At 40.1% G+C, this 19,931-nt stretch overlaps 1 protein-coding gene across 1 annotated transcript in view; it reads left to right on the forward strand.

Moving 5' to 3' along the window:
- Positions 1-19,931, forward strand: part of LOC129184967 (eukaryotic translation initiation factor 3 subunit H) — a 64,047-nt gene continuing 44,116 nt past the window's right edge. Inside the window, exons 1-2 of the mRNA XM_054781551.1 lie at positions 1-149; positions 13,582-13,738. Coding sequence (XP_054637526.1) covers positions 90-149; positions 13,582-13,738 — 217 coding nt within the window. The 5' untranslated portion in view covers positions 1-89. The remainder of the gene's footprint in view (positions 150-13,581; positions 13,739-19,931) is intronic.

Below are 19,931 nucleotides of genomic sequence, written 5' to 3' on the forward strand. Positions count from 1 at the left end.
TGTCCGTCACAGAAACCTGTCCCCCTTTTCCGCGTGTAGTGGATTGTTGGTGGTTTCCTATCAAGAGTGGTCCAATATTTATCGTGGTGATGGCTTCTACGGGTGGTACTTTGGATTCTCCCGTTAAACAGATTCAAATCGAGGGCTTGGTAAGTGTCTCTGAACGTTTATGTCCCCTTTTTGTGCATTTAATTTAAAAGGCTACATGAGAAACCGGTGATAAACCTTACAGATGTGACTACTGGGTTTAGCTTTAGCATTAGCATTATCAGGGCGGCGAGTTGCTAAAAAGGAGGATATTATTTTGTGATCACAAGTTTTATTTGTGTTATCTGGAAAATGTAAATCCTGTTATGTTATTTGGGTTAGGGTTACGACGATGGACTTGTTATTTCTTTGTGAATCCCGCGTTCGTTCCACGCTAATAAAAGGCTAGCTGTTATGTTTTATACTACCATAGAGGAAAATAAAACTACCAACTACTAAATCGATCAACCTATAATTTACTTTATTAAACTACTACTCCAGTGATTAAACTTAAGTTTGTCCTGGCATGCCAGTGAACGTATGAGCTCTCTGGAGTTAGAAGATATTGTCGGAACAATAACCACAAAAACAAGTCATGAAGAGGAGCCCGATCCTACATTTCTGACATCCGTATGTGTTTGTTTTACTTAGTGTTCTCTTGTTCTACATGAGGTATAAGTGGCATATGATGAGGCTGGTGTGTTTTTAAATTATTGCAGACTATGTTTAACCAGACGCCCAAAGTCAGCTGGGATAGGCTCCAGCATGCCACCGCGACCCTAATGAGGAGAAGCAGTATAGAAAATGGATGGATGGATTTTTAACCAGATTAACCTTGGGGGTATACGGCGACAGTGGCTTAACAAACCTGGGTTTGTGCTCAAGATGCAGCTCAACAAAACCTGAGTTCCCCAAAGTTAAAGGGATAGTTTGGAGTGTTTGACATGAAGTTGTATGACGTCCCCATGAGCAGTGGACTATATCAACAGTAACTTAGCCCCCCATTTGGTCCCGCAAGTCCAGTTCTGGTTAGATTTCTGCGACGAGGAACAAATTTCTGCTTAGCTTCTGAGTCATTAAGTAAAGAGTTTAGCTTTTCAAAACAATATGCGTTCAAGTCACAGTTGATGCTGTGCAGCTGTACCCTGTTGATAGGAATGTCATACAACTTCATGGAAAAAAATCCAAACTATCCCTTTTAAAAATGGGAAAAGTCTGCACAACGTATTGGAATTTGTGAAGCTATCATGTTCATTCAAGAGAGTTTTATTGTCATGTGCATAGTACAACAGCAGTTATACCATGCAATGAAAATCTTATTCTGTTCATTCTCCCAAGAAAAGAAAGAAAACAAATGAAAGAATAAGAACATAAGAAACATAAACACATAAACATATATACCAATAAATTAAGCAACAACAACAGAAGAGACATTAATACAAGTAAATAATACAAATAAATAAATAAATAAAGTGCTATGAGTGTGTGCGTGTGTTGACACATGCCTGCATTCACCGGGGGATCCGCATACCTCGGCCTGCCTCACTGCCCCTGCCGCCCTATAATGACTCAAAGGCGGACAGCCGAGGAGCCTCTGGCCCCTCTCCACCTGGGTTCTCTTGACCTCCAGCGCAGCACCCCGACTAAAACTGGTGTTCCACCAGGAAGAATGTTCACCGATGCTCCACTGAGAACAGTGAAGTATGGCATGGTCTGGGCTTCCAGCAGTCTGGAAATATTGCGTGAAGTCCAGCTGAGATATCCAGCGGATAACCGAGAAGCCTGGGGGCTTGGCTATGGAGGTCACACTTTGCGTCCCAATCCGATATTGATATCGGGTTGATATCAACAAAGAAACGAGCATTGAATATCGGCTTGCATGTAAAATTTCCGATATTGGCACTCCGATACAAGAAGTCGATTCCAGACTCCGCCGCATCACGCCTATCCAGCCCACGTGATCACAACAACAGTGTGTGGTAATGTGTTAAGCATGAAGTAGGACTGATGTCGGCCCTTTGTATTTTTTGTTAAAGTCCAAAAAAGATTTTGCTGCTGAGTGAAAACCTTGTCAATCACAAGTTTCCCGTGGTGGCCCACAACCAGTAACGTTTAATACGACCGAACTCATCGTGCGACGACAAGAAGGCATTAGCAATAACAGAAAAGATGACCCTCTGTCGATGGTGGGTCAAGTTGGGTTTAAACGCTTAATTCATCACCTAGAACCTCGCTATATTTTGTCCAGCTGCCATGACATTGTGGATGAAACACCCCAGATGCTTGAAGAAGAACAGTAAAGTGGTCCATTTTTCGTCAGACCTGCTGTTGCTGATTATTGTTTGCTGTTTGAGTAACATCACTTGATCATGCTTTTTCTAACATCCCACACTACCAAGTAAAAGTATTTATGATACCTGCTGATATTGAATTGATTTTGGTAGCGGCCGATATTCAAGGGTGCAATATGGGTATCAAATCGGAAGTGGAAAAAGTTGTTTTGGGACAGCCCTAATTTGCTGTAAGAGTGCAAATGGACACGTTAGAAGCATTATTTTTTTATCTGCTACGTTCATTGCTGTTTGATCACCTTGCTTTCAACTATTCTGTCTTCATGCATCACACCATGTACACTCACACAATTGCAGCAAATCATTCCAATGCACCATTCTAGACGTATTCTGCCAAATAGTGTAACAACATACTGAGTATATGCGGCCATAGCCATTGCGTCCTGGCAGAAGGGATGCAAATGCCTCCAGATCACATGATTGAAACCCAGCAATACAGGGACGACAGTGAATTCCTGTGTCGGAATGCACTGTGACAAGTTAAAAGAAAATCTCCGGCCTGAAAATTTACAAAATTCATGCAATTATTGTGAATTATTAAAATGAAACGATTTTACTAAGATGAGTTTAAGCGGGGGTCTTTAAACATTGAATAATTTCATCAAGAGCCCACCGTGTTCCTTTGCTTGTAGAAACGTTTGAGGAAATGTGGGGTTTTCTCATTGTTGTGTTGTAAAGATTTTTTATTTTCAACAGACGACAATGAGCAAATGCTCGCCGTCTCCGTCTCATCATTCAAAACTTAATTTTGGCAAATGGTGGAATGGGGAGTGTTGACTCTGTAGTACCTCTTTGTAAACAGCAGAGGACAAACTTGCTTCACTTCCATGTCCCGCTTTCCCACTTGCCCCCCTCACTCCCTGCAGCCCCCAATGCCATGGACACAAAGCAGCTCATTTACCCAGTGTGCCTCTACACAGGACTTAAACTTGCCAGCTGCTGCCTTCCTTTTATCTTGCTAATTAAAGTTGCCCTGGAGTCTTGGGACCCTAATTTCAAATCTAAATATTTCACCTCAATGTGTATTCGATAGAGCTCTAATGAGATTTTCCTTACTCATTCTCCCATTCTTATCAACCAAACTTTTTAATTTAAAACGGTATGACCTCAATTTGAGCCTTTTGCGTTGAAGCAAAGGTGTCTGTTCCAGGTAGTGATATGAAATGTCTTTTGCTTGTGTTCACTGATGTGCAACACTTGCTCGTGTGTTGCGTCATGATCTGTCTGTCAGAGGTATAGCTGCAGGTGCACTGTCAGCAGCGGCCTCACTGCTGTGTTGTACGAACTGTTTTGCCTTAATTTGAAGACTGTCAGCAGTCGCGTTGCCACTAAAGTGGCAAGCTCCACAGCGAGGGGTTCTATCGCACACCCGTTAAGATCAAACAGTTGCTGTATATATGGAAAATACCTCTTTTATTCTAAGCTGTGATCTGTGGCAGTCGGGTAACAAGCCTGAATAAAAGCCACAGTAAATTAGATTTGAGCAGTCTGAACTCTGAAGCATATCACTTTAGTACCAGTATTGCAAGTACAATGCAATAATAGATCTTGGATCTCACAATATAAGTCATAATATGATCACTATTGGTTAAGGCCCCTCACAGCATATGAACATTTTTGCGTAACACATGCATTACTGTAATTTTTTCCTGCAAGAATGTGCAAAATACCTATTTTAAAGTAAGTTTCCTATCTATTTATTCCACGACACTGATAAGGTAACCAGCAGTTTCGCAACACGGGTGGTTGCTAATGGCTCCCCTAAAAGTTTGTAGAAGTCATTAGATGACATCATCAAATTTGCATAATTGGCTCTCACTGCTGCCCCCATGACCCAGACACAGATAAGCGGAAAAATGTAAATGAAAATGGAATGGAATGGCTCCGACGCATGTGCATGTAATTGTAATGGGCTGTAGGAGAAGGTTAGAACTTGCAAGAGACAAAAAGTGAGTAAAAACTAAACAAAAAAAATATATATTTAGGACTACAAATGAACTTTGTCTTTTTTTGTCATTTTTAAAAATGTCACAAACAAGACTGAGCCGCTTGTGAGTGCTTTTAGAGGGGAGAGGCAGCAACCGATTCTCATTGAGAAGAGCAGTATGTGCTTTCATGTCAGAGTCTCCAAAGTTTGAGGTAAAAAAAAACCTCTTGGTGGGTTTGAGTACTTGCTAAATATCGTGACAAAGTTGCTGAGTAGGCAACATTGATCCCACCTGCAACTTTGTCTTATTCTCTGGCAGACCAGGTGCATATGAGGCGTGTTGAGAAGCCTCGTTACGATGCATGCCACCACCTACTTTATGGCATGGGAACGACAAGCTACATTAACAAGCATTATGTGTTTCTGAGCGAGTGCGAACAGGGAGCCACAAATGAATGAATGGACAGGAAACACAAATACATCAGCCTCAAAAAGGTCACTCAGACTTCAGCAATTTTTGAGAGCCCTCAGTATACCTTGGAAGAGCTCAGTTCAGCCAGCATCAGAACACCAACTGCCCATACATATTTTTGGGCTTTTGGGGCTTTATTATTCCACTTATTCCAAAGTGAGAGGAGTATGAGAACATACACAGGCCTCCAGCATCAACAGAAGCAAACCATTTTTTTGTTTAGTTTTTTTAATTCCATATTTGATTGTTTAATTTCTTTTCACACTTGAGGGACAAAAAACAAATGAGACACGTCCAGGGGCAAATCAACCTTTACTTGCACATTTGTAATTTGTGAATATTTTACCTCTTATTAACTATAGCTAACACTTTGGACATTTTTCAGTCTTTTTTACAATTTTGTTTTCCTTCTTTTGTCGGCACCAAACATCCCCTTCCTCTTCTAAGTGCGTTGTTGACATAAGCACACGTGACGATTCCTCGAGGCAGAGAAAATCCCGTGATTATTTTATGTAATCGAGGTACTCAAATTACACCAGGGCTCCAGACTGCGTCTAACTGGTGGCATTTTTGCGACTAAAATTTGAGACATCGCAAGGAAATTTTTCATCTACTCGCGCATGTGCGACCAGTTAATTTGTTTGGCTTTTTAACATACCTAGGCTTTTTAACATACGTAGATTATGCGATTGGAAACTAGTTCTCTCTCTTGCATGTGTGTGCTACTGGAGCGCAGTGTGCCTTCTGTGCACGTGCCAGTCTTCATGGCGGGATGTAACCCGGAATCAGTTGTGGCCAAGTGGGTCATGATTGTGTATACATTGCTAAACGTTCTCTGTATGCACATTGCTAGTAGCTGTTCAAGCTAATCTGTGTCAATGTTCGGTGGATGTAACTTTTGTAATGGAAATGGTTTAATTTGATTTGAACATGCATACAAATTACAATGAAATACGTAGTACACATAGTACAGTACAATTCACAGTTCCACATGTCCAAAGGAGTAGGTAGTATTCATATAGTAGTAGTAGTATTTAATCCCACCCCATCCGTTTCACATCAATTGCAATACATTTATTCACTTGCTGTATTCCAAATCTGGTGTTTGCCAGTTAATACATAGGAAAATGATAAGGTAATGTAGCAGTGTGGTAATATAATTGGCAATGTTTTTCCCCAATCAGAATAAATAATAATCATATATAATAATAATAAAGAAATAATCCATAATTAAAATAAAAATAAAACAGATTCATCTACTTCCATTATCTTTTAATAATTGGAAAGTTACAACTACCAACATATTTCCCATTGCACAGAACCAGCAGGAAAACTAAAGTGCACCAGTAGCAGCATGTATGAAATTAACAAACTTCAGCATATTCTGAGTAACCAACATAAAAAAATCTGTTCACAAATTATTCACAAGTAAATAATAGACTTCTGAATTTAAACTAAAATCCTGAGAATAGAATCTCTGACAAAATAACATTAACATAGCATAACATATCAAAGTCATAAATAGCTTTCATGCAAAATATAGATTTCTGTACCAGTGGCTCCCATACAAGAATAATGCTTTTAACTCGGCGTGAGTCGTGTGGTCCCGTATGTCTTTTATTCCTTTTTTTAGTTTGAATTGGTTTTATTTATTCATTTGTTTGTTTGTTTGTTTGTTTGTTACCTACTTCTTGTTTTTTGCTTTTATTGTGTTTTACTTCTTGTTTTAAATATTTTACTGTTCTAAGTGTCTTTGTTCGCTTCGCCTTTTCTTAGTTGGGTGGAAAATTAGTTATCACCTGCTTGATGGTTCTCTGGTTGGCAGCAACTTCAGCTGGCTGTTTTTCCTCCTGGTTCGGGCGGAGATGTGCTATGTGGTTTGTCATATTTGTCATGTTCCCAATATTGGCTCTTGTCCAGCTCATTTTCACCTTGAACTACGTGAAAGCCAAAGTGCTTTAAATCCGATGAGTGCGGGTCGGAGTTTACCTCTCAGCCATTTCGGTAGCGTCTTACGGGCGCCACACACAGGAGGCGACATCGCCTCTACTGGAGTGTCACGCGGTTTTCGGGTCTCGCAAGAGAAACAAGCGAATAGCTCTCTGAAAACAAGCCTAAAACGGGGAACTTGGGAATTTGCAAGCGACTTTACAAAAGCAAGCCCCAATCAACAGAAAACTTGGGAATTTGCAAACATCTTTACACAAAAAACAAGGCCAAAGTCACTTCTAATGGGTGAATCTGGCAGCGCTGGCCGACATGCTTTGTTTACATGTGACGTAACAGGTCATCTGGAAAAGCCACACATTTACCCACGCTGAAAGGAGCATAAGCGCCATCAAGAGTTTTGAGAGGCACCCAGCGCATGGCCAATAATCACAGTGCATATAAACAGGGACATCACACTGCAGTGTGAAAAATGGACACACCAAATTGTTTCAGTAATGTGACTAATTTAGTGCATGGAAACTGTACTGCAGATTTTGCTGTCGATACCCACAACATGCAGGGAACACAAAATTCACTCATAATACTGGCACTACACAACTAAAACACAACACTTTGAGCAAACACAGTGACAGTCTGAAACATAAAATGTGACATGACCTGGGTAAAATGTCTACTTGTTCTTTGCGGCCAGTTAGCTGGTTTGTCAACTGCTGCACAATAAACTATGAATTGAAAACGTTTCTGCAATTATTCAAGTATTTATTAGTAATACGTGAATATTTACTTTGCTAGTTGATTGCATTGTACGCCCCTAAATTTTCTGCTTGCGCGCCAACAATTTTAAGTTAGGAGCCACAAACAATTTTGACATTTTGACGAGCACAGGAGGAACATACTTCACCTTCTGCGGAAGCATGATGTAAAAAAACCAAAAAAAAACAGTGTATTGATGGGAAAAACAGATCAGTGGAAATCTTGACGGTAACACGTGTGATGGAGATTACACCAGGTTTCTGGAATCAGTGCCACTTTTGTTATTGTTTAAAGACTGGAGAAATAACCCGCAAATACACTGAAGTTCACACTGTGTGTCAAGGCAGAGGTCGGCTCATTTGCATACAGTCTTTCGCGATTCAATTTTAGTTACCGTACATTGTGTGCTACACTGTTTATGTTAACGACCCGTAATGTTTTGTCAAACTACACGTTTCGGATCCAGCAGAATGTGTTGGTGCATAATGAGGTGTTCGGAAATCACAGCATCTGAAATGTAAGTTTAGGGCCCTATGAAATCTGTTGTATTTTTCCCCAAATTCCGTTTATTTTTTTAATTCAATTTTTCCATTTTAATTTTTTTGAATTCCGTTTTGTACCGTTTACACTTACCAGCATAGAGTGTGTGCTTTTTGGGTGTGCTTTTTGGGTTAGTGAATAAAATGTCCACTTATTAAATGCAAGAATCCTTACATTTATTGATGCAATACATCATTGGACAGTTTTCAGAAATGGATGTAGCCTGGCTAATTGTTCCTAATGGGATGTCAGCCTCCACCAGCAAAATACTTCCCCACACGAACGTTCCTTCTTCTCACAATGACATTGTTCCATTCATGTTATTTTCATTCATATCATTTTCGTGAGATTCCGCATTTAACAGTTAATTTTGTTGTTATTGGCTAATCCGCCATTCCGTTAACTGGAAATCATAGGGCCCCGTAAGTTCCACCGTTTTATATTATTTATTTAATCATCTTTGTGACAAACTTTTGCATGCCTCAAAATGGCGATGTGCAAACAGGCTGAAATTGACATCAGATTGATTGACAGACCCGAAGAAAATATTCACCACTGTTTCCCCTGTTTATTCAATGTATTTGGGTATATTTTTTATTTGTCACCGTAGTCTGTGCGTCATGCCTCTCAAAGTGACGGCACCCTCTGTAGTAGTCCTCTCAGGAGACTGACCCAGAAACGTGTTGTTGTAAAACACTGTTGTGGAGTCAGGCAGAGAAACCATGCAGGCACCATATTGAGTTCCTTTATAAACTTCTTGCTACATCAAACTCTGTATATAGACTTTGTAGTTTGTGAGGACATTGGGAGATAAAAAAAAGTGCTAATTTCCAATTCGGGGCCCTGAAAAGAAAAACAGTGGTACTGTGGGTTTGGCCCAAGGCGTCCATATTGAATTTTATTGAAAAACTTTAGAAAGCTTCACAGACTACAAAGTTTAGACAATCTTAAACAAGCGTTGCACAGATGTCTGTACATCACAGAATGTGTCAGATGGATTTTTATGTTTGAAACTTTTTTTCTGTCACCACCTCCATCAAATCTGCAACAAATTCAGGAAAAGCAAAGCATGGGCGTATCTTTCCACCACTTTGATGTGACGTGCCAACCTTCATATATAGACCGCAGATGCCTTCACGGGGATGTGCAAAAACCTCTAGGTGGCTATGAAATGAACAGAAACAAGCTTATAGACTATATTGTTACACCCAGTCTGTGTTGACATTAAAATCACTTTTTACAGCCAGGCTTTCAAAAGGACCATTTGCTGTAGTGACTGCACTTAAATTTAATTGCAATGTCTGTTCAATCAGTTGTCCATAATCTTTAAATTAAGTCTTTTTTTTTATGGAGCCTGGATGTATTTGCATTTAGCCTACGAAACTGTAGAACACACAGAACGACCTGCGGTGTCAGTTAATGACTGGAGGATTATAACATTTGTTTGAGGTTGGCAGGTTTGCTAATGTTGTCGTAGTGTTGTAAACCTGAGCTGTGTGTGTTGTGGTGGTAATATGACCCCTTTTGTCTGAGCGAAAGAGAAGATTTATGGTACAAATTAAAGGCAGCCATTGGGGGATTTGAACTGCAATTGATTGTCCAATTCAATTTGAAGCTTGTTGATTTATGCTATGCTGTCCACATATCAGTCTTGGCTCTCTTCCCAACATGGGATGTGCACACTGTCTTTTGTACTTGTTTTTGAGCTAAGTCAATTTAAGAAAGTGTCTGGATGTGTGTGAAGTAGGGGAAACGCATGACACTGTGGACTTACTAGGTTTACGAATCCATGAAACCTTCATTTTCTTGTTTATTGGAGACACATGTCCTCTTCTCCTGTACTGTAAAGCAAATGAATAATTTTGCACTGCTTAAATGCATCTATTTAGCTGTACTGTGGTTCTTTTTTTTACCCGCTCAGCTACCTCTCACACCATGTTTTCCAGATTTATGGTACAGTGCATCTTCAAAACCCGACCATAATTCCTCCCACGGGTTGCTTCACCTTTGATTTGTTCTAATTTTGAGTTAATTTCCCAGTATGATGTGCAGTAATCCCTCGTTTATTGCGGGTAATTGGTTCCAGACCTGACCGTTATAAGTGAATTTCTGCAAAGTGAGATTCCTTCTTTATAAGTGGAATATTTTTGTAGTTATGGCATAGAAAACCTGTTTAGCATCTTCTAATTATGGTTTTAACATAATTAAAGCCCCCTAGACATGAAATAAAACCGATATAGTCACCTATACATTCATACTACTCAGTATAGTAGATATAATCAGAGAAAATAAACCATTTAAGACATAAATAAAACTCGTGCTCATATGTGTTGCCGTAAATGTGTTCTGGACAAGTGGACAGCAAGTGATGTTGAGGGTCAGAGTTGAGTTTTAGCTGAATTACGTTCACTTTCGCCTGTCTTGTTGTTGTTGTTGTTATTTTTGTTATTATTTTATTATTATTATTGTGTCTGTGGTGAGATAATTTAAACCTGCAATTGAAGCCTGTGGTTCAGGTGATTAAGTCTGGTGCTTGCCTCACCAAATAATTACTGACACCTAGTGGCCAATGTAGAATACTACATTCACAATTTGAATGCGTGTTCGTAATTCCCTGTATTTGTACTTCAGTTTATTTAGGTGAAAAATACGTAAATGAAACATAAGTATGCATTTTTTTATTAATAGGCCGTATTCCACCACGAAACAGCACGATTTGAGTCAGTATATGTTTGAGAAACTGTGCTCGAGTGAAGCCACAAAATTTGAACCGCAATGTGGCGAGGGGCCGCTATTAGAAACGGTATTGATTTATTTAATCTTTATAACTTTGAAGTGCTATACACTGTAAGCAAGTAACTGTTAATAAAATGTAAAAAACATTAAAGGCAAAGAGGAAGAGCAGCTGAATCCAATTTGCGTTGTCTTGTTTTGCCCCTTTTCATTGGGATTTTGAATTCCTGTTCCTTTTGAACCACAATGTCTTTGAAACTTTAGCTAGAAAATTGCGTCATTTGCTCTTTACAGTTCCGAGGGTCCACTCTATGTAGACATACCAAAAACGAATTTCTTGTGAAAGATAAATGGTGCCAACAGGCATCAGTACATCAACAATAAGCGAATGCACACCTGTGCCAAGGCTTAACTTGTTTGGCACCTGTGAAATTAAGCGGTGAATGTCCACCATCTTCGCTCTCGATGCCTAAAAGGATGTCAAGTTTTACACAGACCCAGACCTATTTATTCTAAAAACACAATGTAAAAACACGGTAGACAGGAAGTTCAAACACATGAACAAAGCGAATGATTTGCCCTTTATAGATACAGAGCTAAAGGTGGGAAGGTGATTGAGGGACAAGGTCTTGGTAAAGGTTCCGGTGCTATAGTGTTTGTTCTTGTCTTTCTTTCTTCTTATTTAGTTCAGCTGTCTTTTCTCCTTGTCCTCACCTGGTCACCTGTCCCCTTTTCTCCTGACCTTTTCTTTAGACCTGCCTCCAACCTTTTATTCATCAAAGGAGCCGGGGATGGGAGGCAGGCAATAAGATTTGTTTTTCTCCTCACTCCTAGCCATATCATCTCTCCTCTCCCACCCCTAGCTCTTTTACTTGTAGGGTGACAGATCCAACACGCTACCAGAATAAATCATGTGCCCAGACAGATTCGTGTGTGTATGTGTAGCTCGCTGGTGACACCTCTGGGGTTCGCTCATGATTTTGATGGGTGTTTTTGTTGTTGTGAGCTTGGCTCCAGGACTGCCACCCTCTTCCACTGTATGTGTGTATTATTAATGCCTTTTTCTATGACCTGCCCACACTGTTATCACTGTGATTTATGCTCCACAGCCTCCACATTACGCTTTTAGCCTGCTGTTCTCTACCTTTTCATTTAGACACTTTACCTTATTCTTAACTCTTTGGCTTAGCTCTTTGCCTTTGCTAGCTGGTTTGTGTGTTTGTGTGTGTGCGTGTCTGTGTCTGTGTGTGTGTGTGTGTGTGTGTGTTGAAATAAGCCGCAGCCTACCGCTGCTGGAACTGGTGACACAGCATTAGAGGTTAAACGACCCTTTCAATCATGTGGAGGCTTTTCCTATTGGCCCATTTTTATCTGGCATTAAAAATTAAATGCATACAATGATGCATGGATGCCGTGCCTGGATGAGGCACAACGATCTGGGATATCGGACTACATGTCCAAATAATACCCTCCCACAGAAGGAAGGTAACATTTTTCTTAAAAGTTTCATTAGATTCATGTCTCATTCTAAATGTGCACAGCTCTTCCCTTCTCCAGTACTGTTCGGAATCCTCCCATGCAGCAAGTTACTTAACTAACATAACCTTTTCAAAATAAACAAAAACATTATGTTACTAGAATGGTCCTTACATCATGACTTTACTTGGTGTTTACTGGATAAGAATATACTTATTGTTTGTGCACAGCATATTCATTCATTCACCTCTACATTGAAAACAATCACACATTTTTGTTTGCCTTATGTTTGCCGTATTGACAACACTCATATTGTGTTCAGATTAGCGGTGCACCGATTCCAATTTTTTTGGCCGATCACCAATTTTTAAAAAGCCTGACCTGCCGATTCTGATTTTGGCCAATATCGATTCAAAAAAACAAAAACCGACAACTTCAATGTTCCAATCTTATTTTATTGAAAAACATTGAACCCGTGAAACAATACAAACTTGTTGTTTTAGTCTTTTTCACATTTTAAACATAAACAAAACTTGCACAACAGATTATACTGTAGGCCTGATCTGAGCCTCGTACCAGTGCACAGCGACCGAAAATGGCTGGTCATCCAACGCCATAAAGTCCATAATTTTTTTGTACTAGTGTAAGCTATTTTTGTGACTCTTACTCTGTAACCACAAGCAAACAGGATATGGCGCACAGCGCACAGAAGTGTGTTATGTGTGTTTGGAACATCTCCTGACTTTGCCGAAACTGTGTACATGAATAAATATGCCCCCTTCAGGCGTGGGCCCTGTCCTTTAGTTACACCAAACTTCCACGACCTCTCAAAATCATTGAAAAAAATGCCGGATGTATTCAAGGAAAGAAATCACCCACTGAAAGCATTCTTTGAAAGTATTTTTCCAATGGACACATTGATGTGTCTGCGGCCATTTCAGTAACACTCAATGCTGCAACAATGTCATACTTTCTATTAAAAACATTGCTTGTGATGACTCAACATTTTACTTAATTGGCTTAAATTAAGCTATGACTATCCGCTTATCCACATTCAGCACTCGAGTGAGTTGGATCCCATCCCAGCTGACTTTGGACGAGAGGCCAGGTACATAGGACACATATAGATAAACAACCATTGACACGCATATTCACACCTTTCGGCAGTTTAGTCTCCAATTACAGGGAGAAAATCCACGCACGCATGGGGGGAACATGCATACAAATGTTGCACCGGAGATTCAAACATGGATGTTTTTCCTGCGAGGCAGATGTGCTCATCACTAATCTCCCATGCTGCCCACTGTTGAAGTATTGCAATATTAATGACATTGCTTCTTCACTTTACACAGGTGGTGCTGAAGATCATCAAGCACTACCAGGAAGAGGGCCAGGGCAGTGAGGTGGTTCAAGGTGTCTTACTGGGCCTGGTGGTTGATGATCGGCTGGAAATCACCAACTGTTTCCCCTTCCCGCAGCACACCGAGGATGATGCAGACTTTGATGAAGGTATAGAATGTTTTTGTTTATTGCATCTACAGCTGAAAAAAAAGCATGCTTCAAAACTTTCTTCACTTTAATGCTCCAACCATCAGCAATTACAAGAGTGAGATTTACTTTTACTGGTGTTGTACAGAGGTAAGTGCTTTTTTTTTGTATTTTGTTAGATTGAATAGTGCGGAAAACCAGACCGCATTAACAAGGCAATGAGTGGGAGGAGAAGAGGGTGTAACAGTGATGTCTGCATCAGCTTTCTTTGGCATCCATCTTCTTGGTGTGCACAAATGTTTCTTTATACTTTTTTTTAATGCCAATGCCAAAGTAATGCTTCAAATTTTTTTCAGTGTTTGATTTCGATGGCTTTGACATACGTTCCGTAGAGGAAGCAGAGTCTGTGGACACGGACATGCCCATCATCGTGGCTGAGATATCTGAAGTGTTATGTGCTGGTCGGCCCTTGTAGAACCGGAGCGGTAGCCTGGTTTGCATTGCTAGCAGTAAGTCGAGCCTGTGCGTGGTGAACCACTGCCAAGGCTGCCGTTTGTCACTGGTTCTGTGTTTCGATGTGTTTGTGTTTAATGTTTATGAACAGAATTTCTTGGCACAGCCAAGGTGTTGAGGGTGTTCCACATTACATCTCTGCTATTTGCAGATTATTTGGTCCTGATGGCATCATCAAGCGTTTGCTGAGGTGGGTAACAACTGAGTGAGAAGTTTCTGGGTTGAGACTCAGCACCTCCAAATCTGAGGCCATGGTTCTCAGCCCAATGAAATACAGGCGTATTATTTTCAGTATTTTAATTCCATTTTGAATACAGATATGAGGTTTTGCGTTTGATACGTTTTTACACCCATCCTTGGTGTCATGTCGTGTATTAAAGCTCCCTTTTACTAAAACTGTCTGCCCCTTATTCAACAGGTAGGTTTAAATTTTTCCCCCCCTGTACAAAAAAAATATTGACTTTTTTCAGCTTCTGTAGCTTTAATTTGTCTACCTGCTGGTGTAAACATCGCCCCTTTTGCTGGCTTCCTCTTCTTTTTGTGTGAATTTAATGTAATAAACAGGGCCATGATCGCCCATGCAGATTGCGGGATACATAGAAAGCCTGCTCCATTGATCGAGCAATCAGCGTGTACACATGCAAGAGTGATCTGGTTTCCAATCGTATAGCTTGTGTGTTTTTCCAATCCTTAACAGTTGTAACGCAATCTAATTAAGCGGTTGAAAAGTTAAAGTTAAAAAACTAGTCGAATGAATTCAGGCAATTTTTTTGGTACATGTGAGTACAATGCTGTCCTTCAACAAGGCCATCTAGGTTACCGGTACCTGGGTGTCCTACACTGTCAGCACCGGGGTGATGTGTGAGGGCCATGGAATGTCTGCAGAGTTCTTATGTGGTGAGGACATTAATTGTTTTCGTTGATGTCTTTCCCCCGTTGGCTTTTGTTATTAAGGATTCCATGCTGTCTGACCTCATCCCTTCCTTTATCAAGTATTGTTACATTCGCCTTGTTATTTGCCGTAGGCAACATCGAAGGAAGAGAAAGTGAGCAGATGCAGTCAATTGAGATCCAAAGAAAGGATGAAAGTCTTGCTCTGACTCGCCTCCATGGTTACTAAACAAGATGGTATGAAGGTTGTTAGTTTCCGGAGTAGTTTGCATATTTTGGGTCAGTGTCTTGGCATGTTGAGTTGTTAGCTTTAGATTCTGTGCAATGTGTTTGAATGATTTGATCCCAGAAACAACCTTTGTATTGAGATGGCTGTGTTAAACTGATGTTCAAAAGGATTTAAAATGCAAATAAACAACCAATCAATACAGGACAGTGCTAGAACGAAGTGGCTGCTGAGGCATTTTAGTTGTGACTGGTAGGTGAGATCATAAATATGTCATGAATTGGGATGGTTAACAAATTTAACTGTTGCAGATATTTTTATGCATGCCAACATTTTATCTCAGTCATCACAGCCATAGATAGACTTTAAGACATGGGCTGCCCGTGTAAACAAAACCTGAAAAATGGATTTAATGTATTTAAATGATGTTGTATCTTCAGCCGACCAGCCAAACCACTACATTATCCCCCATTGATGTTCCTCGCTTGTTTACGCTGTGGCGTGTAATTGTTCCTGGTTTTTTTGTACTGTTGTTGGAAGAGGTTACATTGATCTTCTGCAGAGGTAGAAGAACACAGACAACAGAATACTGAAGTGTCTCAAGCAGTTCTGTCGTAATCTAGGACTGTTTTTTGATCAGAAGATTCAGCGACAACCTGTAACAGAAAGGGAACTTCTGGGTTGTAATTCAAGCAGCTTTTTTATGCAAGCAAATGTCATGGTCTCACAGTGCCAGAAATCACAAAACTCCTTAACATTAGACATAACCGACAGGTTGCTACAGTATTCTTGAGCATGTTAAAGGATCTGCTCCTATCAAAGCGACAGTAACAAAGCTGCTTTTGTTCTCTTTTTTAAAAATTACTGTTTAATGTAATTATTGTATTAAGTATTATTACTGTATTTTATGTCCATGTGTTCTGTATACAGTCTAAGTGACTTAAGTTTTATTTAATTGTCTAAGGTATGATATCTATATCATATCAACTTTAGCTATGAGTCTCCTGATGTATCCCTGTGCACTGTCGCCTGTCCACTCTTGTGTTTGTGATGAAGACGCTCGCACCTTCTTCCGTGACGGAGCGCCACGGCCATCTTGTTTACGTGTGTGTTCCACAGCGGAAAAAGATGCGAGCGTCTTGTTCACATACACAAGAATGGACAGGCGACTGTGCAGGAATACGCCGGCAGACAAATATAATGCAGAGCGATTTGTTTTTACTTAAATGGCCTCTAAGCAAAGAATAAACTCTGACACATAAATGTCATACAGTATTTTTCTACAACAGAGGCGAAATATGATCTCAGGGAAAAACTAAACTTAAAACAGTTATACGCGAGAACAACGCTAAAAACCCAAAGCATGTCAGTATGTGGAATCAAATTCATGTACGGAATGTGATGCATTTCATTTTAACTTATATGCATGGTCAAATAAAATTAAACCACTACCATTACCAAATTATGGAACAAACACCAATATGAGGGATTTCTACAAACAATACAAGCAGTTGTTTGCAAAATACAAGGAAGAAGAGTCATGAACTTGTTCTGTTATGTCTATTTGTATTGGTTATTATTACGCTGATTAACATATACGATTATGATTATTTCTTATGATTGTGGAAAAACCTCAACAATTATATTACCACATTGATATATTACCTTATCACTTTTCTATGTATTAAAGAGACCACATATGAAACACAGGAAGTGAATAAATGTAATGCAATTAATGTGAAACTGACGGGGGATAGGATTAAATAAGCTTTGCTTCTTCCTACTCCTTTTGGACACGTGGAACTGTCCAATTGTACTATGTGATGTATTCCATTGTAACTTGTATGCATGGTCAAATAAAATTAAACCATTACCAATATGCAAAGTAAGGACATTTTGTACGACTATAGTTTACGGTCCTGTAGCAGTGAGGCTTAGTGATGTTATCATCCAGCACGGGGTGCCCAGGTCAAAACATACGCTTACGTAAGCGGAAGCAATAAATGGCACGGCCTTGCTTGTGGCGGGGAGTGAGGAGGAGAGGAATGGCTGGGAAGCCGTAATTTTTGTTGACCGTTTATTCCTTTTGTCACACATTTACACTCGCGTTTCTTATGTATTCTTCTTGTTCATTGCCACGTTTCCTTACACTGCTGCACGCCATCTGCCATCACTTCACATGCAAAGTATCTTTTTGCTCTCCCGGTTTGGTCTCATCATTATCAAAACGTATTATCATAAACCCGCCACACCACGGGATCCTGTTCAGTGTCTGTGTTAAGCGTGTCATCAAGGCGGAGGACCCATCCCAACCGTCTCAGCGGTAAAAGGTACAAGGACGCCACATTACTTGCTTGTTACTACATCGTTCTTTCAAATGGCTGCTCTGATCAGGAGGATTATCAGCACAAAAAAATCCCCTGCTTCCATCGGCCCGTACAGGTGAGAAAGTTTCAACACCTAATTGAAGATACCATACCACATTCATTTGCTGAGAAATTTGCATAATGTCCCTCACCTTCGGGTGCAAAGTGCAAGTTTGGAATGCACCATTTAAAGTAAATAATTCACCATGGCAAGCTATACCAACCTTGGTTCATCCTGATTTTGTATTGCATTTTTAACCACTTTTTTGTACTCATTGATAATTTATTCTTAAGTATGTCAGCATTATTAATAATTTACGCCTGATTCCCTTTCAAAAAACAACACCTGCGCTGTCCAGTATTTTTCACAGTCACACTGTTTGAATATTTGGCTAAAAAGTTACTGAATCGATTCAAAGTTACTGAACCGTTTTGGATCGTATCGTTCTAAATGAACCAATATCATCCTCGTATCCGCAACCTCGAATTGTGATACGATTAGAATTGGTATTAAAATGAATTGTGACACCCCTAATAATATGTATAATTCTTTACAGGCTTGTCGCTATGGTGGAATAGTGTTTGGAATACAATATGCAAACAAGACATGACATACTCTGTTCTGTGGCAATTTTGACGTCGTTCTTGTCTTTTTTTTCCCCCTGAGTGCCGCATCAGGAATAGCATCCCTTTTTCAAAATGCGTTTATACCGTACTTTCAAGCCAAATGCTTCTTGTAAAGGTGTTCCTTCATAGCAGTCATCAGTGAATTGTTCACTGCAAAGAACACAACTCAAGGTGGGTGTCCATTTGTCCTCCTCTGTACTTTTGGAAAAGAAAAGAAAGGTAAATATCACTCGGATACTGTGAACAGCCAGCAGCAACACAACATTTTGGCATGACTATGATTTTGATGAAAAATATTCTCAAGGAAGTCAACAAGCTACCTTGAGAAGGGTTTACTCGGCTTTAGCTGAGTGTGTTACTCCACTGATGTCACTTCTGGAAATGACGCTTTGCTGCGACGAGTTCATCATGGCTGGTGCCATTAACTATAACTGTATTTTTTGGCGAATTTACTGTTCGCTTTCAAAGAACGAACAATGTAGAACATAATTTCAAACGATACATAACATCTTTAATTTATGTTAGTGACCCTTTTAGGCAGGGGGTGCCCATTATGGTGATCGCGGGCTACCGGTCGGTCGCGAAGGTAGTTTGGGTTGATTGCATAAACGTCACTTCATAGATGTTATATGACATCAGTCAGCTGTCATTAAGCTCCTCTCCTGATTCGCAGCAGCTCACAGGCTGAACAAGTGTGAACACCCCTGCTTTAAGGGATTTATTCATCAATAAACCCAAATTTTAATTACTGGTCGATATGCTATCTTCTCCGCTCCCACTGGTAGTTGCTTTGTCTGTGTCTCAAAGTTGAATTGGTGCAGCTCACCTTTTCCCAGTTTTGTATTGACAGCTGTAATTAGGCCTGCTGATTCGGCTTGTTAACGCATTTGTTTGACATTTTATTGTGCAGTCATCTAATTTGCGAATGTAGCTTTACAGTCATATTATGCAAAAACTGTTGGCAGTTTCTCCTTTTTCTTCACTACCAGTAGCAAGCAGCATTAATAATGTCTTTGCATAATTCACTTGGAAATGTACTACATGTGTGGCATAATTCAGGGCTTCTTTTGGTCCAGCAACCTCTGATGATGATGTGTTATTTTGCACATAATGTCAAAGTAGTGTTAGTAGTGGCTTGGACAAGCACCCATACCAATGGAGGTCTGTCAGTACAGTGCAAAACAAGTCTTGTAAATAATAGCGAGCCAAATCAATACAGTCCTCACATAAATAGCTTGCATCTGTGCATTTTCTCAATCGGCAAAGATCTCTTTGATCAGAATGACACACCTAATTGATCTGTACACACAATGTCAAAAGGGCTGGAAAGAATGTGACTGGGTGCCCCAGTGTGGATGTGGGCTTGAGAGTAAGCTGTGTGTGTGCTATGCTGTTTTTCATCAACAGGTGCCAGTGTGGAGCCACTGCTGCAGTACAGATGAGCTGTAACAAACGTGACAAATACGAGTGAGAGAGGGAAAGTAATTGAGCTCATGCAGGAAAAATAGGCCTTCAGTAGGAGCAGAAAAAAAACCTTTCCTGAACCCCGGTGCACATGACCTTGTACAGGCTGACCTTGTATCATGGACAA

This window comes from Dunckerocampus dactyliophorus, chromosome 7 (genome assembly GCF_027744805.1).
Source record: "Dunckerocampus dactyliophorus isolate RoL2022-P2 chromosome 7, RoL_Ddac_1.1, whole genome shotgun sequence".
Taxonomy (NCBI): Eukaryota; Metazoa; Chordata; class Actinopteri; order Syngnathiformes; family Syngnathidae; genus Dunckerocampus; species Dunckerocampus dactyliophorus.